This window comes from Grus americana, chromosome 2, assembly GCF_028858705.1.
Source record: "Grus americana isolate bGruAme1 chromosome 2, bGruAme1.mat, whole genome shotgun sequence".
In the NCBI taxonomy this organism is placed as follows: Eukaryota; Metazoa; Chordata; class Aves; order Gruiformes; family Gruidae; genus Grus; species Grus americana.
In genome coordinates, this window is record NC_072853.1 from 46,091,389 (window position 1) to 46,118,935 (window position 27,547).

The 27,547-nt window shown below is 41.1% G+C and overlaps 1 protein-coding gene and 1 non-coding gene across 2 annotated transcripts in view; one reads left to right on the top strand and one right to left on the bottom strand.

Moving 5' to 3' along the window:
- Positions 1 to 551: 551 nt before the first annotated feature.
- Positions 552 to 658, top strand: LOC129203827 (U6 spliceosomal RNA). The gene has a single exon (XR_008576181.1). It is a non-coding gene; the product is annotated as a U6 spliceosomal RNA (small nuclear RNA).
- Positions 659 to 5,224: 4,566 nt separating this feature from the next.
- Positions 5,225 to 27,547, bottom strand: part of LOC129202279 (chloride channel protein D-like) — an 81,045-nt gene continuing 58,722 nt past the window's right edge. Inside the window, exons 13-17 of the mRNA XM_054814754.1 lie at positions 23,703 to 23,882; positions 9,715 to 9,811; positions 8,611 to 8,706; positions 6,283 to 6,493; positions 5,225 to 6,203 (exon numbers count right to left, since the gene is read on the bottom strand). Coding sequence (XP_054670729.1) covers positions 6,175 to 6,203; positions 6,283 to 6,493; positions 8,611 to 8,706; positions 9,715 to 9,811; positions 23,703 to 23,882 — 613 coding nt within the window. The 3' untranslated portion in view covers positions 5,225 to 6,174. The remainder of the gene's footprint in view (positions 6,204 to 6,282; positions 6,494 to 8,610; positions 8,707 to 9,714; positions 9,812 to 23,702; positions 23,883 to 27,547) is intronic.

Genomic DNA, 27,547 nt, shown 5'->3' on the forward strand with positions numbered 1-27,547 from the left:
TTTTTCAAAACAATGTTGTGGATGTTGCTGTTAGCATGTTGAGTGTATAATTTTAATTTCTTCATTCAGAGTTACTCTGTGCTAACAGGCATTGCGTTCCTTTCAAGAGACAGCAGAGAACAATGCGGCTGCACTCAGTCAGGGGGCATCTTCTGGGAGGAGGAAATTGTGCTTTTCCAAGAGCAGTTGAGGAACTTTTCGGGGAAAAAGTTTCTGGAGTGTAGAGCAAGTCAGACAGAGTGGAGAAATGCACAAGGAGGAGGAGCCTGCAGCACAAGCAGAGGCAGGAGACCTCCGAGAGAGGCAGAGGAGACGTACAAAACCAAGGACCCAAGCTGATGTAAATAATTCTCCCAGGATGCTGAGAGGAGATTGTGAAGACTTCCTTACAGCCACTGAAAATTGTGGGCTGAGAAAAAGACCAGAACATAAGGATGCATTGGGTGACGGGAGAGAAGGCAGAAATGGGTTAAAAGCCTTTCATTTCCATTGTCTGCAAGTTTCTTCTTTTTTAAAGAATCCATTGTTCTAGCTTATCTTCTGATGAAATCGTGTTCTCTTTGGCAGCATATATACTAAAATTTGAATGATACAGGGAAGATTAGCATGGAACCTGCAGAAGTTGGTTTGGGGATGGTGGGAAGGCTCCACAGTATGGGAAAAATACTGACATACTGGAGCAAGTCCAGCAGCGGGACAGCGGACTGGTCAGGGGGCTGGAGCACAGGCATATGAGAGGCTGAGAGAGATGAGTCCATTCCACTTGGACAAGTGGAAGCTCAGAGGAGACCTGACTGCTGAAACTACCTGACCGCAGGGTACAGAGAAGACACAGATTCTTCTTGTAGGTGCACAATGATAGGTAATGGACACAAGTTGGAGCATGAGAAATTCTCATTAAATATAAGAAAAATATTTTACCATGAAGGTGGTCAAATACCGGAATAGAGGATGTGGGGTCTCCATCTTTGGAGGTGTCAAGGGCTTGACTGGGCATGACTCTGAGCTACCTGATCTAGTTAGACCTCCTCTGAGCAGAGGGTTGGACTAGATGACCTCCAGAGGACCCTTGCAACCTGAATTCTTCAGTGATTCTGTGAAACTTGGCTTTCTAGGTTCAAAGAGTTGATGTTTTTAGATGTTCTTCACCCTAAAGACAAGGTGCAAGAAAGATCTCTGTCAGAGGTGCAACCCACCCCAGCGGATTAAAGAAATGTCACGGCATTTTTGTGAATAATGTTAATGTTTTATACTGGTGTTGGCATTTCAGATAAATATTACTTCTTATTATTTGTATGTCCTGCAAGACACTGTTATCTTGGGCACTTGATTCACCAAGCTATTTTAAATCCCTTCTGTCTGTTTTGCCTCTGTGCCCTGCTCTCAACCCATAACTTGCATCAACACTAATCCCTATCCTATTGCTTACATCTTGAAGATTAAAAAGGTTTCTACAGATAGTAGTCTGCATGATTGTACACATAGTTTGTTTCTCCTTTTTTTTTTTTTCTCTAAAAGGAAATGTATATCCTCATCCAGTGCTTAGCCTGTCTTCTAAATTACAAATGATAGTCACAAAACAATTAGGTTCCTTACCTGCATATGCACACATGCACACACACACACATGTTCACGTCTATAAATATACACACATATCAGACATATCAAGTCTTGTGCATTTATTGTTTTCCACCTCATGTTTTCACAGAAACCCAGACCTTCTGCATTTGCAATGCAGTGACTCAGCAGTGGTCCCATCCTTTGCTACGCTGACCAGCTGTACCCAGCGTAACTCAGGGAAGCTTCTGGGCTGCATTCCCATGGAGAGCACTTACACAGGACTACAGTGCAGTCACACAGGTGCAGTCTCCACAGCCATCCCTGTTGCATGGGTGGCTTTGCTCTGCTTACCAGGGACAGCCCTGTCACACTAGAAACACTTCTCTCCTGCGTATCAAAGCTGACAAAATGTGAGAGGACATGTGAGTCACACAACTTGCCATGCCTTCCCTTAGTGCTAGCTTTTGTGTCTACAAGTAGGACATTAATACGGAGAAGAAAAGAAGTCAGGAGTCTGATGTTCTCCTTTTAGATTTGCCACAGACTTACTTTTCGATCCTAAGTAGGCTACTTTATATCCCCCTCTCAGCTCCACCATATACAAGAGGGGTGATTATAGCAACATCACAGCAGAAGCTGTGGGACTTCACGTCTGCAGAGCTCTTTGCAAATATAAACTGCACAAAAGTATAAATTCTTTTCTGTAACCAACCCCTTCGAAATAAAATATGTAGGAACTGGTAGTTCCTCATAGTTTCTCTGCTGGCATGGAGTAAGGAGTGGCCTCAGCGGCAGAACGTTGAGTCTTTGCACACAATCTATGATCTCAGACAAGCAAGATTCGCCAGTTTAATGAGATACTGCAAGTTAGTCAACCATTTCATTGCTTTGGCCCCTCAGAAGTGTGCTAGGCATTGATTACAGTCACATAGCGTAAGTTATTCTGGTTTGCTCAGTACCGCAAATAAGCAGCAGTAACTCCTCATGTGTTTGAACTCTGATGCTGGCATTCCCACGCCATACCATGTTAGACATTCAGACAACTGTGCTGATCACGTATTTCCTCTTACTTTAATAGGCCTTTCAGGAATGAACAAGCATTCCCTTGTATACTACTATGGGTCCCATCACTTGATGGTCACACTTAATTAACCACTAGTTTAGTAGAGAGCTGGTTACACTTCATTTCATTAAGTGATTTCATGATCACCAGAGGTACACTGACAGCTCTGTTAGCTGGAGCTCTGTGAAAAGGGGCAGCAGAGACAACAGTAACATTTTGCAGCACTTCCTCATCAGTGATTTTCCAGGCGCTACTCTTGCAGAGTACAGCTAGTTACATTTCTATTCCCGTTTAGCTTTTTGGCTCAAGGCTGTCTCAGCCTTGAGGTAAGATAGATCATATCCTATTACTAGTACCTTTAGCAATGTTGGTCCCTGCATTCTTGACGTCATCATTTTTATATAAAGTAAATACTAAGGATTTCTTCATCTGTCTTCCCTCCTTTAGGCTTTTCTGTTCACGGTCAGCAAATAAATGTGATTAAAGGACAGCATCTCATTTAAAAAGGTAAGCGAGAATCAATTGGAAAACAAGAAAATGTTAAAAGGTGCTACAGCATGATAAACCAGGCAGTTTAAAAACACTAGGCAATTAACGCTAAAGTACGTAAGTATCACTTGACATGAAAAACACCACCAATGTTACATACCTTAGCATAAGCACATAGACGTTACAGGATACCTGTAAAACCATACATTAAAGCTGAATACCACAAAAACCTTCTCAAAATACTTTATGCTTATTCATAGGGATATGTAATGCATAGATGGTTTAATGTTTCTGATGTAAAAACATTTTTTTTCTAATTGAATGGGGGAATTTTGCATGGCTGTACTTCAAACCTAGATCTAAAGTTCAGTCTGCCTGTGTTTTAAGCCATATTTAAGTTGAAGAGAGAAAGAAGTGTTAGGAAAACACCATCATAAAGAAGGGTGAGATGAAAGAGGTATAGATGCATAGCACAAACCAAAAATAATGCCAATGACTTGAATTTTGTTCTGAAGCCCTTTATCTCTGTCACAGAGATTTGTGTTCAGAAATTGTGAAAATTCATAAGCAAACTGTATTTCATATAAAAATAACATCTTTGCTCTATCTATCTCGTCTTTAGTTCAAATCGTATGAAGAAATAGCAGAACATTTACCATGCACTATAATCAGACAAGAAGAAAAACACAAGCATCTTGTGCCAAAGAGTCAAACGATATGACAACTTGTTACTGCCTTTCCTTAGAGACCTGTTCTATATAAGGATCATGAGAATCACATATTAATGAGAAGATCCTATAAATTTCATCTGTTTTCACTTTTCTGTATGTATTATGCTATTAAGGTTTGTGATGAGACGGATCTGTCACTGCAGTCCACAATATAAGGGAGCCACTTGTTTCAGGAAGTCTTGGGAGGAGTTCTGTTTCATGAGTCTTTACAAATGCACATATATTACAAGACCTCATCTAGCAATGAAACTAGATAATAACATTTGGAAAAATGCAGCATGCTGTCCCCCACCCAGCTCATAACACAGTTACAAGAAGTTCCATGTAAACTGTGTGAACTTTTCCTTAGAAATTACACTTGTTACTGGGGGGGGGGCGGGCAGCGGAAATATCCCACACTACTTTTTACTACTGCCCTGCACAAAATATTATTATAAATAGTTTATATTCCTATAGTATCTTTCACACATGTACTCTTCACAGTTACTATGGTGGATCCATATCACTGTTCCAACTTTAAAGGGGGAGTAAATGGTGCCAGGCATTTGAGTGACCTGTTCAAAGTGGTGTAACAAGTTCCAGATATCCTGGCTGTCTCCAGCCCTCATACTTCGCGAAGTGCACCCCAGCTACGGTTTGCACTGAGCCACTTAGCCACAGATACTGTAAGCAAAACCAAATTACATTACTCAGGTCTTAGAAGGGTGATACTTTGTGTACTCAATAAATCAAGGAAAAGGAAATCAGCAATGGGCTTTGAACCAAAAATGCAAATTCATGGCAAGGTTATTCAGCTTTGGTTATCAAGAGAAGAGATTCTCACTGCCTTAGGGGGAAATTACTACGGGCTTCTAGATTAGATCTCTTGTTCTGCTAGCACACAAACCCTAATTCCTTCAAGAATAAATTTGCATTTTTCAGGTATATGAGGCATAGATCAATAGTGGCAATGATCCTACTAGTGTACCAATGAACAAAAGAAGATTACTAACTGCAACAGGATCTAAATTAACATCTCTTGGATGGGTGATTTGCAAAGCATTTCTCACTCTGCATATCACATATTTTAACTGACCATTTAAAGAGTCTTTCTCATGTACCTTCATAAGTTTCGGGGCTGCCAGCTATTTGCATTGACTGGACATTTATGTTTCAAAAAGTCTTGTGCATTCTCTGTGGTGCTAGAAAAGCAGCATTACTGATAATAAAGACAACATCCAGCAGGGAATACAGGAGAAGATCCAACAAATCTTTGATTCACAGAAGACTCAAAGCTGCATGATTCAAATTCCAGAAATTCACTTTCGTGAATTTTGGCAAGTTTTAATAACCAGTAAATTATTACTAGTTTTCCTTGGTATTCATTATAACAAAATTAATAGTGGTGGATTCCTTCATACATGTTTGATTTTAATATCCAAATCTGTGGGAATCCCTCTGGTATTTAACAGAACAAAATCAAACATCAATTACAAAGTCACAGAAGGAAATCTAAAAGTGTCTTTATCCAAAAAAATGTTCACATTGATTTATTAACAAACAACACTTTCCAAAGTTTCAAACATTGTATGATTCCAAAATCATGAAGAATTATTTAATTTGTGCTCAGTTTGTAAATACACTGCTATATACACAAAACTACACCCACAATTTATCATGTTGCTTCCCCATTATTAGAATTTGCCCCATTCCTCACTGCACATGAACTTAACTAAAAATGTCATCGTATCAGGTGGAAGAAGAGAAAGAGAGCCTATTCTAGGAGTTGCAGAAATTGAGGCAAGAGAAAAGCATGTCAAGTTTCTCTCACTGAGAATTGTGATGGGAATTTGGCAGGAGTCCCACGGTTGACATCTTTTTCTTACATACAATTCTTCCTTTCAATTTCTAATACACGGAGGTCAATAAGAAAGGACAATCCCTTGTTCCTTTCAGCTGCCCACCTCTCTCAAGGCAGTATTTCCTCTCAGTTAAACATACATATTTCAACATAAAAGCACTGATATGGAAACATTCTCCTTTTTAACAGGCAGATACTCAGAGGTTGAGGATTTAGTCTTCACTGGAAGGCTTTGCCAACGTAACTGCTGCTAATGGTTATGACATGTTTTCATTGGGAAGCATAGACACAGTGTGACAAAAGCATTCTTGACATCCTTCACATCTGATTTTATGTACATCTTCCATAAACACAGGAATTCTTATTTTGTCTCGCAAGCATTTAAATTAATGAATTTCGCAATCACAAAACAGCTGAACAGACATAGCTCTGGGCTACAATCCCACATGTCTAGATACAACAGCTTTTAAGCATCTCTTCTCCAGAAGGGATCAAGTGGAAAAGCTCTGATTATTTTTTCCTGAAGAAGAACATGGGCTCAAAAAGAAGCGACAAAGCTTAAGAACACATCCATGACCTTGAATCCAGGGGCTGCTCACCCGCATCAGCGCTCTGTGGTGCCAGCTGGAGCCTGAGCCTCTCCTCCAGTGGGAAAGGCATGAGATCCTTCCTGGTGATCACCCCAACCACTCGATTCTGCGGGTCAACAACAGTGAGGTGGCGCAGCCCCAGGGTGCGAAAGATGATGTAGGTGCGTTGCAGTGAGAAATGAGCTTGGACTGACATTGCAGATGTGTTTATGTATGGCTCCTGTAAGGCAAAGAGAGAAGACACAGGGAAAATACAAAAGCATGAGTGCACCCCTGCCACAGGGGTGGTAAGGAAGGGCAGAGGAAGGAGGCTAGGGAGAGAGAGGTAGCAGGCTTGAGGGACAGGAGCCAATAAGAACATTAGTTCTTCTCTCCCCATCCCCAATTATACCTAAAACATCAGGAAATACCATAGTAAAAAACCACTTTCTTTTTTGGTAAACCATCAGGTTCACTCTAAATAAACTATTATGACTGGAATGTACCCAAATCTCACAGGCTAGAAAAGCAAAGTTGAGCTCCATTGATATGGTCTGAGTTTTTACTTGGATATAGTCAGTGACCCCAATATTTATTAAGTCTTAAGATTTTTTATAGCTGCTATCTCATTACACAACCCTTTATGACATCCTGTAATATTTTGCAGTAAATGCTTATAAAAGTCAATTCACACAGAAACATAGACTGTGAGGAAGAGGACAAAGAAAACAATCCTATGGCTCTGAGGAGAAGAGGGCCTGCAAGTACTAAACTCTGGTCACTGAAAACTATGCGGGCTAGAACTGTTTCTTGATAGGAATAGAGCTGAAGACCATTTCATTGTTAACCAAGCTGGTCTTCATAGCTTATATAGGTGTTCACTAAGTTTTTACTTTTCACATAATTCTATAGTATCCTTCTTATGACTTGGCCAGTTCTGTCAAAGAAGGTGCACTATGTTTCCCAAGTGTATGCTTCCCCAGACAGAGGAAAAAGACATGATGAAATAATATAAATAAATGCACAGTATAGAGAGACACATCTCTTCTCCATCTTTCATTTACAGGACTGATGAGACATTCAAAGACATCAGGAGAAAAAAAATTAAAGGTAAAAAGTTTTCCTCTTTCTATACCACATGTAATTTTGCTGTGGAACTCACTGCCGCAGGAAATCATTACACCCAAGAACTTGACAATGGATATTTCTGTAGATATCAGAAACAGAGCTTTCACGAGTGATAACAAGTTGTTGGAAGGGATCCCAAACTTTGTGCTTCAGAGATCACATCAGGTACTAAAAAGTTAGGTATCAATGTGAAACCTAATTGAGTGCAATAGGTTTTCCATAACAAAAAAGTTGTGTGGCCCAATGGTGCAAACACTGGGCTGCATCTCAGCTGAGCTGGCTTCTACTCCCATGTATGACCTCCTCTTGAACTTTGGAAAACCATGTGTCCTCTCTCCACCTCAGTTTCCTCATCCTATTAAAAGGAAACTGTTAAAGCAAACTAGACAATAGATAATAGGAGCATTGTAGGGTTTATAACTTTTCTCTCTTTCTAGCTATTCTCAAAGCAAGGAATTCAGACTAGATGGATCTCAAACTCAGTCCCATCTTCTTTACACATGAGTAAACAAGAGCATATCTTATATCTTTTTAAATAAAACCCATCTGAATTAGACTCTCTGGCCTGGATTTCCCAGTGTCCCCTCACCTCAGTTTCAGTGCTGTAGACTGGTAATTCACCAAGGCAGAAACTACATTTATTTTGTTTATAACATATTTATTTTAGGCCTTATTCAGTATAGCAAACACACTATTGCTTTTGGACCCAGTATTTTAGTATAGTATTTAGGAAATAAATGTGGCAATGTCATAGCAGGGATTAAAAAAAAAAAAAAAAGGAAAGAGGAAAGAAATATAGCTTTATTTATAAGTTGATGTATAGGCACTGTACCGTAATGGAGCCTAAAATCTCAAAAGCGTTGCTTTGTATTTGCTTTATAGGACTATAAGAGCCAAATAATGACATTTAAATGATCTATTCCATTAACATTGTATCATTTTGTCAATCTGGAATGTATTTTAATCAAAAGCCCCCTTGAAATGGTCTCCTTTGTTGTATTTTCTTTTTGGCTCATTTTATCAACATCTGTTATGTTTATACAATATGAATTAAAACTTCGGAATGCTGTTTGTACTCGGCTACTTTTGTTGAGAATGTAACGTCCCAGGATTGGCAGTGTTTATGTAAATCAGTGCGGCTGACACAGCCATCATAAACAAATGAGAAAATATAACAAACACATTGTTCATGGAGGAAATGTTTGTTTTTAGAGTTGGCTTCAGTCTTACCAGATTGATGAAGAGTTGCTGATACCGGGGATCTGTAGTGTAGCGATTCAGCAGCATGGTTAGGCGCGACAGATTGGGCAGCTTCTCCACTGTTATCTGGAATAGGCAAGAATCCATTTCTCTTTCCTTCTGCACTGCACGTTAGAACCTAAGATTCAAAAGCTTTCCAGTTTGACTCTTAAGAAAAAGTTTTCTAGCAGAGCTACTGGCTGAGCTTGTCCAAACTTTAGAAGTTCTTTTGCCAATAAGGCTTAAATTAGCAATTTAAAATAAAATACACTTTATTTACAAGATTATTTTTTCCTTTAGTATAACTGTATCTCTATTAAGATAATGGAAATTATATTGGCTTGGGGGTGAGGCTTTTCACACTGTGAAAATTCACACACTAAGTGGTAATTACGTGATAGCATAGTGCAGAAAAATGCAACAAAACTGGTATCAGCCATCAGCTGAGCTTCAGCCCTCTTCCATAGGAGTACCTATTTGTACCCTGGCATCTCATCCCATACATAATTGCCCTGCTCCTTCTCAACATTGTTTTGCCAGTCAGATTCCCATGTGCAGACCAAGCTTCAGTAATATGTGATGACTTTCCAGTTGTGCCTGTATAAATTGCTCAAAACTACATTACCAGTCCTGCCTTGGTAACACATGATTTTCTTCTACCACGCTTAATGTTTACTATTCCTAAAAATCCTTTAGTCATCTATCAAAGGGAAGAATGCTACATGCTTTTCAAGTTTGAACGCTTATATAAACACTCATCATTCAGAGAGGTGCTATCCCATACAGAATTAAATATTATAATAATCATGCTATCCATAGAGAAATTGAGAGACAGAAGATTGGAACAGCCTATCTGAGCAATGAAATTCTTTGCCAGCAGTCTTGCACAACTTCCAGACTCTGAGTGGCATAATAGTTTATATGACAGCTGTCCCTGAAAGGTCTCTGGTCATCCTTTAATTTAAATTGTACCCGACCGCTTCTTCACCTCAACCACATATATTACATAATTTCTTCGTTCATGGAGAGCTCATCCTAAATCACCCAATATACATGCTGATTAAACAAGGAAAGAACTGAAAGAAAAGAGGTTACCTTCTTATAGGAGAGAGGAGGAGAGGAGGAGAAAGACTCGTCATTTGTCTCTGGTTCAAAGATGTGCTCATTCTCCAGCAGCATGCACAGCTCTAACCTAAGGTTAGAGAAGAGGACTACATTCATTATAAGGGGCAAATTTTAAAAAGCAAGCACACAATGCTTTAGCATTAGATATATGATGGTACCTCAAGTACTGTGTGCAGTTTTGGGCACCTCAGTATAAGGAGGACATCAAAATATTAGAGCGTGTCCAGAGGAGGGCATCCAAGATGGTAAAAGGTCTTGAGAACAAGACTTATGAGGAGTGGCTGAGGTCACTTGGTTTGTTCAGCTGAGAAGGCTGAGCGGTGACCTCATTGCAGTCTACAGCTTCCCCAAAGGGGGCAGTGGAGGAGGAGGTGCTGATCTCCTCTCTCTGGTGACCAGCAATATGACACGAGGAAATGGGATGAAGCTGCATCAGGGGAAGTTCGGATTGGACATTGGGAAAAGGTTCTTCACTGAGAAGGTGGTTGGTCACTGGAACAGGGTCCCCGGGGAAGTGGTCATGGCACCAATGCTGTCAGAGTTCAAGGAGCATCTCAATGATGCTCTTGGTCATATGGTTTAGTTTTAGATACTCTTGCAAGGAGCAGGAAGTTGGACTCAATGATCCTCATGGATCCCTTCAAACTTGAGATATTCTATGATTCTAGAGTATTAGTGAGCTGACTGTGTTGGGTTTACGTGGCAAGGTTTTGGTAGCGGGGGGGCTACAGGGGTGGCTTCTGTGAGAAGCTGCTAGAAGCTCCCCCTGTGTCTGACAGAGCCAATGCCAGCCGGCTCCAAGACGGACCCGCCGCTGGCCAAGGCCAAGCCAATCAGCGCCTCTGTGATAACATATTTAAGAAGAAGAAAACCAGTTGGAGAGAGCTTTTGCAGCCGGAGAGAGGAGTGAGAAGATGTAAGAAACTCTGCAGACACCAAGGTCAGTGCAGATGGAGGGAGAGGAGGAGCTCCAGGTGCCGGAGCAGAGATCCCCCTGCAGCCCGTGGTGAAGGCCATGGTGAAGCAGGCTGTCCCCCTGCAGCCCATGGAGGAAGGATGAGGGGGTGTAGAGATTCCACCTGCAGCCCGTGGAGGACCCCACGCCGGAGCAGGTGGAGGCACCTGAAGGAGGCTGTGGCCCGTGGGAAGCCCACGCTGGAGCAAGTTCCTGGCCGGACTGGTGGACCCGTGAAGAGGGGAGCCCACGCCAGGGCAGGTTTGCTGGCAGGACTTGTGACCCCATGGGGGACCCACGCTGGAGCAGTTTGCTCCTGAAGGTCTGCACCCCGTGAGAGGGACTCCATGCTGGAGCAGGGGAACGATGAGAGGAGTCCTCCCCCTGAGGATGAAGAAGCAGCAGAAACACCGTGAGATGAACTGACCGTAACCCCCATTCCCCGTCCCCCTGTGCCGCTGAGGGGGGGAAGGTTGAGGCCGGGAGTGAAGTCGAGCCCGGGAAGATGGGAGGGGTGGGGGGAGGTGTTTTAAGAGTTGGTTTTATTTTCTCATTCCTCTACTCTGTTTTGCCTAGTAATAAATCAGATGAATTCCGTCTCTAAGTTCAGTCTGTTTTGCTCGTGACGATAATTAGTGAGTGATCTCTCCCTGTCCTTATCTCGACCCATAAGCATTTCGTTATGCCTTTTCTCCCCTGTTTAGTGAATGAGGGGAGTGAGAGAGCGGCTCTGGTGGGCACCAGGGTCAATCCACCACACTGACCCACTAATTTCAGCACATATTTCACCTTCCTAAATTTCCATCAGCAATAACAGCATCACACAGGTGTTTTCTGGTTCAGGTTTGGCTAATTAGAATAAAGGACATCACCTATTCTGCATGTTCTTCTTGACCTGGATCAACCTGCTTGGCAGGACCAGCTCATGCACTGTCTAGCTTGCACCCAACAAGACAATACTAATAATAAGCAAATACAATTATCTGACTATAAGTAGATAGACTGTTGTTCCTTCATACGTCTTTCTTAAGTAACATCTACATTAAAACACAAGATCTGCAAAAAATTCATGTCATATTTTAACTCATCAGTGAAACCTTCTCTCACAGTACTGCACTCTAGAGTTCATTAAGATATTTAATATTCTTACTTAGTTATGTGAAAATGGATAACTTTATCAATTATATCATTTCAAACCTTTCTTTAGACTTCTGCCCTTCTGCACTACACATAAAAACCTTGACAAGCAATGTATTTCAAATTATTATTTATATCTTAGTGTTTCTTTGCCCCCTCCCATACACCCACACACCCATACACCCACACACCCACACAATCTCCATCCGCACTATCCACTTTCAGCCTTTTAACTTATATTTAGATAACAAACACCTTGGGGACCACCACAAAGTTTTTGTGTTTGCAACATACTTAACATCATGTTTGCCCTGGTCTGTGATTACAACTAGGAGCTACTACAGTAGTACGAAGATGTGCAACACACAGCTAAATAATATGCTTGAGGGACCCAGAGGAGAGCAGACATACAATCTTCGTTAGGGCATCAGAGAAATACAAATGAGGTACAAAGTGGCTTTTGCAACTGGAACTATATATAAGCTAGGAATCTTTCCAATAAATATTTCTATATCCGAAAATATTGATTTGTTCAAACCAAAACTTGTTACAGGAATTTACCAGTTTTAACATAATGTCTCCTGGGAAAGATTAGTCTGCTTCAAGGTGGGATTAGCACTCCACAGGACTTACACTAAGATGACGTGCCTGCCAAATCCAAAAGCTGGTGGTTAGTGCCCTCCCTAGGGACAGGATATGGAAGAACTAGGTTCAAGCCCTTTCTCCACACTCTCCTTCATAACAAGCTCATTAGTGGCTATGTATGGCATGTCTTAATTTGTCCTGTTGGAGGGGTTCCATGCTGAATAAACAGGGATCTGTACAACCAATTCCTCCCTGTTCCCCCTGGCTGCCCTGACCAGCAGGCTATTTGCCGTTGTATTATTTTCTTTCCAAACAGTCTCCCTTTCACTATTCTATAGTTCTTTATCCTGCATTTGATGAAGCTGGATCAAAACTGTAAAAAGTGCAAAAATTAATAAACTTATTATGAAATACCATTGAGCTGTGACATACGAAGAGGTAACATTAAACTAGTTTCCATCTGCATACCAGCGTATGGACATGTCACATAGACAATTAATGGACTTGGGTTTGAGGACAATCATGAGAACAGTATAGGCATGCTACAACAGGCAAGATCTATTCCCCTCAGGCTATATTTGGAGGAGGAAAGGGAAGAAAACACAATATACTCATAATATATTCACTACAGCAGAGGACATGCAGACGAAATTAATCCAGTCATGCCCTATGAATTACCTTTGGTGCATTACACACTTTATTCTGCAGGACTCTCTAACCGTTTGCATTTTATGGTCTTTCACAAACAGGTCTGTAATCATTCTAAGTGAGATATAAATACACAGATCTAAATTCTGCACCGTGATCATCAAGTACAGTTCCAAGAAGTTGATTTCAAGGATGGGCCAGGAATACTCTCAAGACTTTAATCCTAACATGAATATATAGACATCAAGTGCAAAAGTTATGATCCACCCTGATCCTTTGCCAGACTTTATGCTCAGGTCCAAAATACTGTTCAGGCCTGTCCGTAGTCCAAACTTCACCATTTTCCACTTGAACATCATGGGCTGGAATTAAAGAAACCACAACATTCACCATGAGCTGAAAGAGCAGAAACATTTGCTCATCACCAGTGGTTTGCTGGCCAGTTTTGGCAGCTTGCAATTTGCTCGGCCTCGCTCTTAACTAAACCCAGCAGGGAGTCACTTAACAGGGCTTTGGGAAGTGTGAGAGAAATTTGGCTAGTCAAAAGAAAAGAAAAAAAAAAAACAAAACTCACATGCAAACACAATGAAGGAAATCGTTGGAACATTTCTGATAAGAATCCAAGCCTATTAAAAACTGCCATATTCAGGAGAAAAATGAACATACATTATTTCACTTGGACTTCCAGAAGTCATGCTTCAGAGGTATAACAACATCACTCTTTGATGTTACATACAACATCCTTCCTATCACATCATCAAGCCTTAGAAAGCAGACCAAACATGTTTCTTGCACTATTTTGTGAGGTTTAACAGGAAGTGCTAGGATTCAGACTTGGACTCCACAATTGTGCGTTTACTCTTTATTTATTTAAGAAGGAAGAAAACCCTTAAGTAGGGAATCTCATTTCAAAGATACCCTGGCAAGGCATTGCAGTAGTTTCATATGCTCTATCTGTTATAAAGCATGCATCATGAGGATACACCTAATTAAGATAACACGTTATTATCCCAATATCCACATGTCAGATTTGGCATGGAAGTCAGGAATGAAAAGTATCTGACAGCTGATTGTGTCACTCTTCTTGTCAAGATGGCCAATTATCTGAGGAAACTGCAAATTCTAAATATTGGGGGAGTGACATAAAAGGAACTGCAGCTCCAAAGTAGCTGCAAATGAACAGAAGGAAGATTAAAAGGTGATGTCACTGGCAAAAGTATTCAGGGCAAGACTCCCAAACTGGATATGGATAAAATAGCTACACAGTGGGGCAGGGGGAGGAGGGAGGATTAGAGGACCTGAAGCATCATTTTTAGCTTGCTTCAGAAAGCTTTAGGCTTATTTCTCCTGCATTAATCCACAAAAAGCACCTACACTGTTTTTATTCTTGAGCTGATTATATCTGATGTTTTGGCCAATATCCAACTCAGTGAGGACCAGTGATTAACATATTTTGACCAGAATAAAACAAATGTTCCTCCCCTGTATTAAAAATCTACTGTCTCAGGGCTTCTCTCAGACATGTTTAAAACCCAGTGACGTCAATTACTAAATTTTGATTTATGTCAGTCAGTTTGAAAAAACAATGACAAAAGAACAGTAACAACAAGAAATTGCACGCTAAAATAACCGAACACGGCATCCTGAAACTCTTCATGGTCCTTCCTCATCCTAATACCTGGCCGGTGTAAATTATTTTACAATATCAACGAGTCTCTGAAAACTTGCTGCAGCTAAGACTTAGTGTCTTGCACCTTCAACTTTCACAGCAGTTGAAAAGAAAGGAGCACTTAGAGGATTTTGCAGGATTTGATCACTGCTCTGCTCTCAACACAAGTTCTAGGGTAAGCATGCAACTCTTCCAGAGGGGCGCAATGAGAGAAAATTTTATATGGACTATAAAATGTAAATTCTATTTAAGAACAGTTGCTATGTTCTTGGTAAGATAGCCACTAGTATACTAAATGCATTTTTTTCTGACTTCAAATAGCATTGTGTCTTTTTTTAACTGGTAAAAAAGAGTATTCTGTGTATGGTGTGCTAAGCAGTAGATAAGGACTAGATCATCACATACTGGGAAAGGTTTTAAAATCCACCAAATCTTTGTCTTACACAGCAAAATCTCAGGGTTACAGGGTTGTTTCAGGTTAGGCAGCCTAAATCATCACTGTTTACTTAATATTTCATTCTTCAAACCAAGAAGGAGCTTTGCATGAATTTTTGGCATTTTACCTGCAAGATGATAAAAAGGTCATTTTCAAGTGCTGGACTGAGGTTTTCCAGAGCAAAGATCAAAACCTGTCCATGCCACAGCCTTTCAAAGGATACTGAATAAATATTTAATCTCTGTACCTCAGTTTTCAGATCTACAAAACAGAGATTTCTTCCCCCTCAAAGCTGTGTTTTGAGGTTAATATTCATTACTTAAGTTGCCAGCTGTCTGGTTTTATGGACACCATCATCAGGGTGAATGAGCAGACAGTAAGTCCGCAGTCTCAGCATGAAAATGCAAAGGCAGCTGTTATTAAATTGTAAAGGCAAACTTAGTATTTCAAAACTACGGAAAGGCTAGATTTTAGGAAAGGGTGAAGACTTAGGATCAGATTTGTATTTCTCTACAAGCTGGCTTGTTACCAGGCAGATTTTCAATTCCAGAGGAACCTACCACGCATTTAAATGACAGGACAAGTATGTGATCAGTCTTTCCATTCACACACTGGTTTTCCCCATGCCTATATTTGATTTCGACATTTAACAACACTCTGCACTTGCCTAAAAGCCACCCACATGCTGCAGCGAGGCTGCATACGTTTTTAATTTGGCTTTTTGAGTTAGCACACAGCCTCTGCAACACTCCAGTTTTCCCTCCAAAGGACTCCATCACAAAGTCTTGCAGCACCTGCATGATTATTTGTATGGCCAAACAGACCTACTAATTTTAAAAGTATCATATAATGTTGTTCTTTGAGAGAAAATTTTCGCACTTCAGATACGAAATAAAACCACTGCCACAGACTCTATAAACCTTCCTCCATCTGTGTTATTTGTGAGCTGAAGTGCCCCAGGACCCTGACAATGCATGGGAGAATCATAACGTCAAGGGCTTTTATTGACAGTGCTGGATTCCATTTATTTTAATGGGCAAGATTACTGTATAGTGTTTCATTGAAATTAACTGGATCAGCTTTTCAAAAGCAGGAGTCCAGACAGTAAAAACAAACAATGTGCTGACAGACTCTACCCTCTGACATGAAAACCAAGTAATCACAAAAACACTTTGATATTGCCATCAGCTCCCTATTCTGCACACCTAAAAATAGTTTTCAAGTTCCTAACGTGCTCCCCCTCCCCTTCTTTTCTTCTTTGCTGGCTGAGTTTAGACGCAGCCTTCAAACCACTGCCATCAGTGTTTCTAGCTTTGATCAGACCTGGTAGAATCACCATTGCGCAGAACTTACAGCAAAGCCACAGGGAGGAGGAAGGAGGAAAGCTGTCTATGATCCCCTAGTAAGAAACAAAACTTCATTTTTATCTCCATTTATTGTATGAACTTTGCAGACTTCTGTGTTTGATTGAGTAACTTTGCATTCCTGTGATCTAAACTTAGCAACCTCTCCACAACAGTGCCAGAAGGAAAAGGCTGTCCAAGAAGCTTTCAAATCCATATCAGTTATTACAAGAGTGCCAGCAGCAAGGCTGTCGCAACATTAAGGTAGATATCGCTAAGCTCAGTAATTAATTTATGAATTAAATGTTTTGAGTCTCAATTCATCTTTAACTTTCGATTTGTCCCTAAGCTGTTGCGCCGCATTGCTTACTGAAGGCAAGTACTTCTCCTCTTGCTAAGAAAAATAAAGGTATTGCCTTATTAAACAAGTGTGTGTGGACTCTCTGCACGTGTGCGCCCGCACACGCCTTGAGAGTAGTGTTTCATGAGTCCCAACAGGGAGGGCAGATTAAAGAAAAATAGCAGAAACCATACCTACAGCCTGACACATCTATGATATGTTGCAATGCTAGATCTCCTTTCCCACAGCACATATCGATATGCTAAGCTCAGTTCTACTGAAGTGCTCCGCAGAAAGCATTCCTGACTCACAAGTGTTTCTGTTCACTGGACTGACCAGAGGCGAGTCATACCTAATAAACTGCCATAAAATACACATACACACACCACTTTGGATCAATGATTTCCCTCCTAAAGGATGTTACTGTGTAATACAGCTTTAAGTTTTCAACTTTGTCATATTTTCTAAACTCTGATTTTTTCAATTTACTTTCAGTTATGTGACATTCCCCTTTAGCGGAGTGAAAGCATGCATTAGCTAAACAATGTGGTTTGGATTTAGTGTTCCCATGCATCATCGTGAAAATGTTTGTCTCAGCAATAGTGTCATTATTGTTACTGGGAACAGCTGCTCTACCATGTCTTCTGATTGTGGAAAACAGCGTATCTCCCTTCCCATACCAGTTTACAAGCAGGGAAATTAAAGCAGGGCCATCGAGTAGGAGGTTTATGAGTACACACCACTCTGTACCTGGCTTCCTCCTACCACGAAGGAAGCAGAAAGTGCAGGGCAGCAAGAGCAGCAGCAAAATGAATATTGCCAATAGAAATGTCGTTTGGCTCCCTCCACTGGCAGTTCTTCTGACTCCGGACCGGGGACTAACCTGAGGCAGAAATCCTCCTCTCAGGTGCCGCTCTGGGACAGTTGGGCTCCGTCAGACGTGACATCCTTTGAGCGAGAATTAGAGCAGGGAGTTTGCTGCTGACCAAGCGGATGTTTAATATCTCCCCTGAGGTTCTGAAGTGGAAAGATGTAACCCTCAGCCTTCTCGCCAGCCTCACCGAAGTAAGTTTCCACATCCAGCTCCATGTGAGCGACAGAGCCCGGCTGGGTTCCCCCAGGAGTGTCGCAGCGGCGATGCTCTGCTCTGCAGGCCCCGGCAGCTTGGCTCAGGCCAGCTGGACGTTTTTCAGGAAAGCTCACAGAACTTAGAGCTATTTGTGTGATTACGCAGAGGAGCAGGCTCTAACTCACCTTTCAGAACAAGATCTTCGGAAGTACTTAGGCTTTGTTTTAAGACAGATAAAATCTCTTTTCAGGAGTATTAGACCTTTTGAAATGTCTTCTGATGGGAAGCCATGCTTTCAGTCAGTAGGCATTGCTGAAAGTCCAAGCTTTGGTAACTTTTCAACTACACAAAGCCCACAGCTTTTGAATATATTTCTTTTCTGATCTAGAGCACAATGTTCTACTTTTGGAAAGGATCTTAGATTCCCAACTTTGTTCCAAAAATGGGAATTAGGCACTCTGAACGCTTCACTTGTATCAAACAAACTTAGTTTGAGTAAGGGAATTACACGGTCAATACACTCCCGTATAACATATCAAAATGTGTAAAAGAACAGTTCAAACAAACATGGTAAACTACAAGGATTTTTGACAACTTTACCTACAATATTTTAATTTAAGTTTATTTTTGGCCCCAAAAATAACGATTTCCATTGACCACAAATGCTGAAGTTTCAGTAAACTTGATGGGTGGGAAGAGAAGGGGTTTCCTAGGTGAAAAAACCCACAGAAAAATGTAGGCACAATGCCAGAAATGTCACATCCTGTACAGAAGTAGCAGAAAACCAAGTTTTACCCATTTCTGCTTAGACAGATGGATTCTGTACAGTCTGCTTACAGTCAGAGATATTGTGGTTTCTGCATAATTGCTTTCTCCCAATCAAATTAAATCAAGCAAATTTTTTTTCTTCAGCTAAAAGATAGACAAACAAAATGCAGAGCAATGGCTAACAGCTTCGTAGGTAACAGTGCAAAGACTTAAACAGGGCATCCAGCCGTCAGCCTTGCAAACAGATCTCTGTATGGTACAAATCTGAGAGGTTCAGGCATGAGCAAAACAGCTTATTTGTTATGGTAAAAATCCCAAACAGGCTACTTAGTGGTATTTGTCAGCCCAGTAGTTTCTCCAGGAACATTGTCTCATAGCTGTGTTCAAGGCAGAATTTGAGATTGCCGGAGAGCACCCCAGCTTCTGCCTCTCTGCACCACTTCTCCTCAAAGGAAATGGAGGGGATGGATCCTGACCTAACAAGACACCAGCATCCACCTGCTTTTCTTCGGTGAGTACCAGGAGGATTTAACTGCAGTATGGAAACCCTGCTCCTTTATTTTTCTCGGCAAAAGTGAAGGCAAGAAAAGCCACCAGCATCAGAACAGTCCCTGGGAGAAGCATGGTATTCATCAGTCACAAATATGCAGGAAACCTACATATAATAAGGGATAAACAGCATCTCAGGAAAAAAAGCACCTAGGTAGAGAGCACGTTGTCATCCATTTTGGTGGAAGAAATCAGAGAGTACGTGAGTGTCACACATGCATGTGGGGGGAAGTGATCATACCCGGGAGGATGCGCAGCATGGCAGCAAACACCTTGATGATGACTGTGAGGTACCATCACACTCCATGTTATATCCCAGCCGTGTCCACAGCCAGGGAAAAGAAATTCGTTACCTACAGCTTTCTTCCTCAAATCCTCCAAGTCTTCTGTTTTTACTGTGGTTTACATTATAAAGTAACCTCTGGCAAAGAAGATGGAGCAGCAAAACACAAGTGATGATGTGTCTAATCTCTTCATCATGTCAAAGAACCACTTCATTGCCCCACAATGGCCCTACACCAATACATTGTAACATATGTGGAAATGAAAAAATAGCTCTTTGTTCAGTTTTGGTCTCACAGAAATTAGGCAGAAGCATAATTCTATCTTTTCCCACTGGAGGAGGATCTGGAGCCACAGACTAGAGCAGCCAAGGCAAGAGAGAGCCAGGGGACCTCCCAACAACTCCTCAATATGCATTTACAGCCTCACGCAGTGTCTCTGGCAGAAACTTCCTGGGAAGGGAGGCAGTGGTCCTATCCTTAGGTCTTTCAGAAGAATGAATTCCACCTAGCCAAGAGGGCATGCCATTTAGGGCATGACATTTATAGCTCTCAGCAGACTCTGGGCTAGCACATTCGTAACAGCCCGGATCCCTTCCCGCAGTTGCTGGGGGGAGACAGGGGAGGCATTTCAGCTGGAGCACAAAAGAATAGCTTGTTTTATTCTGATGTGCAACTATCATCATTACTGCGGGAGAAATGAAGGGGTGAAGCCAGTCCCTCAACCCTCTGCATTGCACCCCCATCGATGCCGTGCATCAAGTTCACCAGCCACACGTTCCTCAAACCGAATTCTGCGAGGGTTTCCCAGGCATGCACAGAGCTCTGCCTATGGCAAAGTGTCAAAAGTATTACTCTAAGGAGATCCTTGTTTTGGAAACTTGCTTCTCAGCTACAGTTTGCTTCCTCTTTAACAATTTTAAAGCCAAGGAGTTTTCTTTAGTAGTTGCTTTTGGGTTTAGTCTCTACTGCTTACTCAACTGGGAAAGATAACAGCTTCAGATTTAGGTCACCCATGTAAAAAAGTGTTTGGTGATCTCATCTCGATGGTTACCCAGTGGGTAACCATCCAGATCTCAAAAAGTAGGAGAAAAATCTGGTCCCACTAAGCAGATCTGGAAGATTTGGGGGGTTATGTCTGGGGTTTTAATAAAATTGGAGCATCTGCGTGTTTGCTACAGGCCAGCACTGAGGTGTATTTGTAGGCCCATGCAAGTTCCAGCCAACATTGCTTGGCCACAGTCTTTGCTTTTGTAAGAACTGACATTGACCTTTTCTCTTCAAAGGGTCAGAATCATTCCTATGTATTACAAAACATAACAACACTTTGTCCTTGTACAGCAACTCTCATCACTACAGTTTCCAAGGGTGGGCAGGTACTGAATAACTTTTACATTTGGTCCAAATTTACAGTGTTTCATCCGTGCTTATTTCATGAGAAGAAATGGTACAGAGAAACAGTATTAAAAATTATGAGCTGCTGCTGCTCTCCTGCAAGCTTAGCATATTGTTTGTTTCTTTCCCTTCATTAGCTTGTCTCCTCCTTCTTTTTAACCTAGTAACAACATTTTTGTACTAGAAAAAAAAATACATTTGAGAATCAATAATAATGCCCAAGGCAACTCTTAAGAAAAACATCATGGCAATTATATTTTGCACCTTTCCCAAGCCATTTTTTTTTTTAAATATGCCAGGCAAGTCATATTTCCTCCACATTAACATTATTGCTGTACAAGACAGAAAAATAGCTTATCATTTTTCTGCCTGTGGTCACGTCACCTCCACATGGGATTGCATTGGATCTCATAGGGTAAGAGGTTGAACAGCACCCTTCTCCTTTAAGGAGTTCACAGCTTTTCTCATCTTGGTCTTAACAGCTACGTGCTGCAAGAGCTGTAATTTTATGAGTAAGATGGAAAACCCAAATCCTAACTGCTTATGGTTATGAATACAATAATTCCATGACACATCACATTTTTGGAGCCTTGTTTCAGAGGATGGCTGCAGAGCACTCCCTTCCTGGTGTTGGTGAGAACAGCAGAACACCAAAGTCACCCGTGGTCCCCTCTGGGGACAAGGCACCCAGAACTCATCATGCAAGTACTCAGGCCACTGGGCACGCACTGGGGCAAGCAGGGGTGTTGTCAGAGCACCCCAGAACACGCTGCTTGTTCCCAGACAACGTCTCTGTATGGGTTTCACTGGAGTGAGCAACCAACTATCCAAAAATGCCATTTGCTGCTGCTTTGTCAACCATTTAAAACATTATTTTGGTTTTACTCAAAACAGTCTAACAGCTCATTTATGCTGCAGGTGACAGGGAAACAAACTTTTTCATTCATCCCTTTTAAAAAGGCTCTAACAGAATGTATCATAAAAGAGCTCTGGGGATTAAGCAAACCGCAAGCCTATCAGAACTGTCAGGTAACATCAGCTTTTCTCTAAAGGCGCCTCTCTTTGGGATGTGCTAGTGATCAGCCTTCCGTCCCCCCTTTTTGCTTGCTCCCACACCACTTTGCTCTGTATTTCAAAGCATAACAGTATTTGCACAAACTCAGCATACCCCTCAGCAGCCTGGGACACTCACTGCAAGGTGATTTGGTGAATTAATAAGGAAAAGATGAGTCTATAAATTGAATTTAAAAGGAACTTTGGCTGTATCAGTTGTTAGTGTGCTTTCTAGTTTTATTGCTGCAGACAGCTGAGCACTAAAAAAGCACACTACTTTATGCTGTACAATATCTTCAGATTGGTGCACACTGCAGACTATCACTCAGAAATTTAGGTTTTAGTGCCTTAGCACATTTCTTAATAATAATGTTTATGTTAGCATCACTGTGAGGGAACAAGTGTACATATCATATACAAGTATATGATACTGCACTTATTGATGTCATTACTCCTGCAGGCCACTGCAACCCAAACGATCTCCACTGTACAATTCTCAGTCCGAGCAGATATTTCTCTTCCTAAAAGGTTCATACAAAGTGTTTCACTTGTCAATGAAGCAAGTTCACAATTTTTATTAAATATTCACTCCCTTCCCATCTTCATGTTCCAAAAGGGCAGCTGACCACATTGCTATGAGGTAAGTTTGTGTGATCCAGCTGCCAGCAGTTCATCCTTGAAAATTTGTTATAAAGCAGACAAGCAGACAAGTCCTAACCAAATTTCCACTGATGACACAGGGATAACGTTTTTCCCTATCAACAGAAGAAAATACTTTTATCCCTGTTTGCTCACAGTTAACTCCCAACTGCCACCCAGTTAAGGCATTAAACCAGAAGTGGATAAAAAAAATTCTCTATAAGAAAAGATGTGGAATACTACAGTTATTCAGGACAAAAGACACCATGCGAATTATGAAAGATTATGATATTACAATACAAAACTGGCCATGTGTTTGCATTACAGTTATTGGAAGAATAATTCATAGGGCTCTGCTGTGTGAACTCCTCTGCAGTAGGAGTTGCGTACGCATCTCCTTTCCCCTAGGATACTCAAGGTGGAAATCAAGTCACTGCCTCTCCCACTCAGGACCCAGCACTCAAAGGACTGTCTTAAGATACCTTCCTGAAAGGATGAATTCACTCTTGTAGTCATATGACAGACAGTACCATAAATACTTCATTTATCAGGAGATTTTATATGCCTTTTGAGAGTACCCCGTATGGCAAGGATTCCTTTAGTCTAATTCTTGTTTACCCTAGCATGTTATTTCCAGTGACTTTGTTGCTTATCTTGTCTGTGATATGATTTATGTTAATTCATTTCCTGTAAAAGCATACACTAATAAAATGAAAAAGATCATGAAGAAAGAGCAGGCCAGTTTTGAATTGGCATGGGACATTGCATGAGTAACTAGATTGAAACCCTTTTAAATTACTGTTTCGGTGACCCTTTAAGGCTCTGAAGGGCGATTTTCACTTTTTCTGCAATTCCTGTAAGATCATTTCGTTGGTGCTGTTTCAATAAATCCCTGATGCAATAGATAACCTCATACTAGAAAGGTCCTAGGTCCTTTCTTTAAAGGACACCTGCTGTTCATGCTAAAGAAAGTAGGAACCAATTTCATATCCATCCCAAATAATCTTCACAAACAGATGCTTAAAGAAAAAAAAACCAAACTGATAAATGGCCAGAAACATCACATGACATCAATTTGATAGCATTTTTACCTTTTAATAGTTCCCTGGAACACCTCTGCATGGTCTGGCTTGGGCCTGCAAACCACTGGGAATCCACCATGGCTTGTACTTGCAAGAAGCCGAGCCAAGGAGGCAATGTTTTCCTTCAGGTGAAGGACTCTGACGCCAGGCTCCATGACGTCCCTGGCAGAGAACAATTCCAGGTTCAACCTGAAAGACACAAAGCAGACAGCCAAAGGATTATTTAGTAAACGGGAAATGAGGCGTACTGTACCACGTTAACATTTGACGATTTTATAATGTGTTAGTAAATTACTTCAAGATGGAAATCAATCTGCTTTATTTGCAAATGTAAAAACAAAATGTAATTACTCAATAAAACAGCTTATCAAACATTGCCTTTCTTTGTGTGAGATATATGATAAATTCAACCATATGGATGACATGGTCATCCTAGACAGGATATCGTAAGACTCATTTATCAATTTGCATGACTTTTCACATTAAAAAAAGGTTTTTAATCTGAGCTGAAATCCTCTGGAATTCTGGCTGATATCAAATAGTTTAAAGTTAAGCACTTTCAGGCTTATGGTTATCATTGCAATAGGGGTTTTTTGTGGTGGTAGCAGTTAGAAAGATAGCCCCTTCAAAGATAACTTACAAATCTTATACGGATTTTCTGGTATTCTCTAACACTTTTCAGGTTCTAGGCAAAGTTTCAGGAAATACGAGCATACAAAACTGAAAAAAACATCTGTACTCTCTATTTCTGACAGTAGGGTGAAATGAAAAATAAAGATACTTTCTGCAAAATTCAGGAGTAATTTCTATGGAATTACAGTAGGCCAGATTCTTACAACTGAAGTCAATGAGCTGCTCTAGTTTTAAGCTTGTTTTATATTTTCTATTTAAAAAAAAAATACATTAATTATTTTGACTATCATCTGGACACACCATAAGCCAGAATCTCCTGTTCAGACACAGGCTGACACAAACCACAGACAGACACAACTGGAGCATAAATTTGCCCACATCCTGTTTTACCAATGTACCTTTCATCCCTGTGGTAAAAGCAACTTTTTCCATATGCTGTTAATTATTGTCCTCCCTCCTGAGAGACACAAGGTTATTTTTTCAAGCCAGTTACTCTGATGGTTTGTGATGTGACCACCTGCCTAAGAGTAACTGAACTGAGAAGACAATGCACTTCATACATGGCACCTACACAGCTGTGAAACAAGTTTCTTCTTCTAAACTGGGATGGATTTAAATGAATCCTGAAAAAGAGCAGTCTTATATGCATCAAATCACGTCATACCCATCCCCAGTTATATGAAACAGACTGCAAGCAATGAAAATTTGGAACACCATCTTATTACAGATCCACATTTCAAGGGACCACAACACCAGCTTATGGAAAAATGAACCTCTCTGAACCTCATTTTGCTTCTGAGTTAAAATGAGCAGCAGTTTACCTTGCAAATTGATGGCTGAGTGCAGAATTTAGTATCAACTATTGAAAACAAAGCCTAAAAATCCAAAAGAGATTGATTTCTTCATTCTTAATCTCACTAAGTGCTACAGGTTGATGCAGTACAAGTGATGGAACTTAGTGGGAACAACAGATGCTGCTCAGGATGAGTTGCTGTCAGAACTGTGCCACTGTGGCTGGTTGTTGGGTAAAACACTCCACCAGAGGAATTTTGTTTTTCCTAAATGAGTAGATTCCTGTTCATCCTCTGCCTCTTTTTGCATCTCCATAGGCCAGATAAAAATCTGGATTTGCCTGCCTTAAGCTTTGTCTAGAAATACTATACACTGTATTACTATTAAAAGTACTGTACCTAGCACAGTGGGCACTATGTGAAAATATGATTGATGATAATAACTACTTCCTGAATTACATGAAATATGTGCAAACCCTGAATGATTTTTAAATAAGTGCAATGTGACTACTGTTACATTCCAGCAGTTTCTAGAGTGTATTTCTTAGCAGTACATACGTTTTCCATCTTCACAACTTTACAGTTTTGCTCTGTTGCACAGAAAGCAAATGTTCCAAATTATTGCAGAAGTCCATGAAATATCCTTAGGTTTTATCAAATCAGTCATTTGTATAAAAGCAAGGGATAGCTCATCACACGGTTCTGTGATCTTGGCTTTGTCTGGGATTATAAAGTGTCTGTATTGTCTACAGTAACTATAGACCTTGCATTATCATCAGTCAGCTTTTGCAGATGTAAGAACACACTAAGGACTGGAGCTGATTCACTGTTCATTGTCAGTGACATTTCTTTCAATTAGTCTTCTGTCTGTTGCTGTAAAGAATAACCTTGCTTTGGGGGTGGAGGAGAAAAGCAGGCAAAAGAGTTGTTTTATGAAAGACTGTTATAATGCCAAGGCATCTTTAAATAATTGGCTAAAGAAAGCCTTTACCAATATATTGCTTCGCAGAAAACACCAAGCCAAACTGTAATTGTATCTATAGGATCATAAGAATCAAGGACCATTCGAGTCAGAAGGGATCTCAGCAGTTCTATAGTCCAACCTCCTGCTGAAGGTAGACTCAGCATGTGCTTGGCCTTTCTCCAGTCAGGTCTTAAAAACCTCCAAGGATGGAGGCTGCACAACCACTCTGGGCAGCCTGTGCCACTACACCACTGTCCTCATGGTGAAAAGTTATTTCCTCCTGTCCACTATGAACACCTCTTGTTACAGCTTGTGCCTGTTGTTTCTTGTCCTCCCACTATGCACCATTGCGAAGACCATGGCTCCATCTTCTCAGTGATCTCTAATAGTTACAGGGGGGAAGAAAGGGGTGGACACCCTGTTAGGTGCCTCAAAAGCCTCCTCATCTCCAAGCTGAACAAGCCCCAGTCCTGCAGCCTCACAGCACAAGTGGTCCAGCCCTGATCATCCCAATTTGGCAACATCTGCAATTCTATTGAAAGTGCACTTTGTTCTCTCCTCCATGTCATTTATGAAAAAAGTTAAACAGGCCAGGTCTGGGAATCAACCCTGCAGTGCTCCACTTGTTAGGCCTCCAGGCAGTGTATGACCCATTGACAACCCCACCCTAAGGCCAACCACCCAACCAGTTATTTTACCATCCCATTGTTCAGCCTCTGAACTGTAACATCTTGAATACAAGAACATGATGCAAAACAGTGTCAAAAGCCTTGCTAAAGTCAAGGTACATGACATCCACCACTCTCCCCTCATCCATAAACCCACTCATTTCTGCACAGAAGCCTATCAGGTCCGTCAGGCATGGTTTCCCTTTGGTCAATCTATGCTGAGTGTTCATGATAACCACTTTCTCCTTTATGTGCCCAGAAATCTGTTCCAAGAGGACTCACTTCAGGATTTTCCCAGTGACTGAAGTGAGGCTGACTGAGCTATAGTTTTCTAGGCTGAACTTTTGGTCTTTTATGAACACAGGCACAACACTTGCCATTCTGCCATCATTGAGGATCTCCCCCAGTATCCACAGCCTTTCAAAGATGAAAGACAGCAGCCTTGCAAAGACATCAGTCCGCTCTCTCAGCATCCTTAGATGCAGCCTATCTGGTCTCATAGATTTCTATGGTTCAGGTTTTCACAAGTAATCCCTCACTCGGTCCTTAGCTACTGCTGGTAGTTGTCCTTGAATCCTTACACTAAATTCAGAGACCTGGGACTCCTTGTTGGTAGACAGTGAAGCAAACAAGACATTGAGTCTCTTATCTATGGATGCTGTCACTAAATCATGTGTCCTCCTCCATCTTCTTCCAGAGCAGTAAACCTATTCTGCAGTTGCAGACCTGAAAGTGGAGAAGGAACCGTTTTCTAACTGCCAGGAGTCACAGGTCTCCAGCCTTCCCCATCATGGCAGT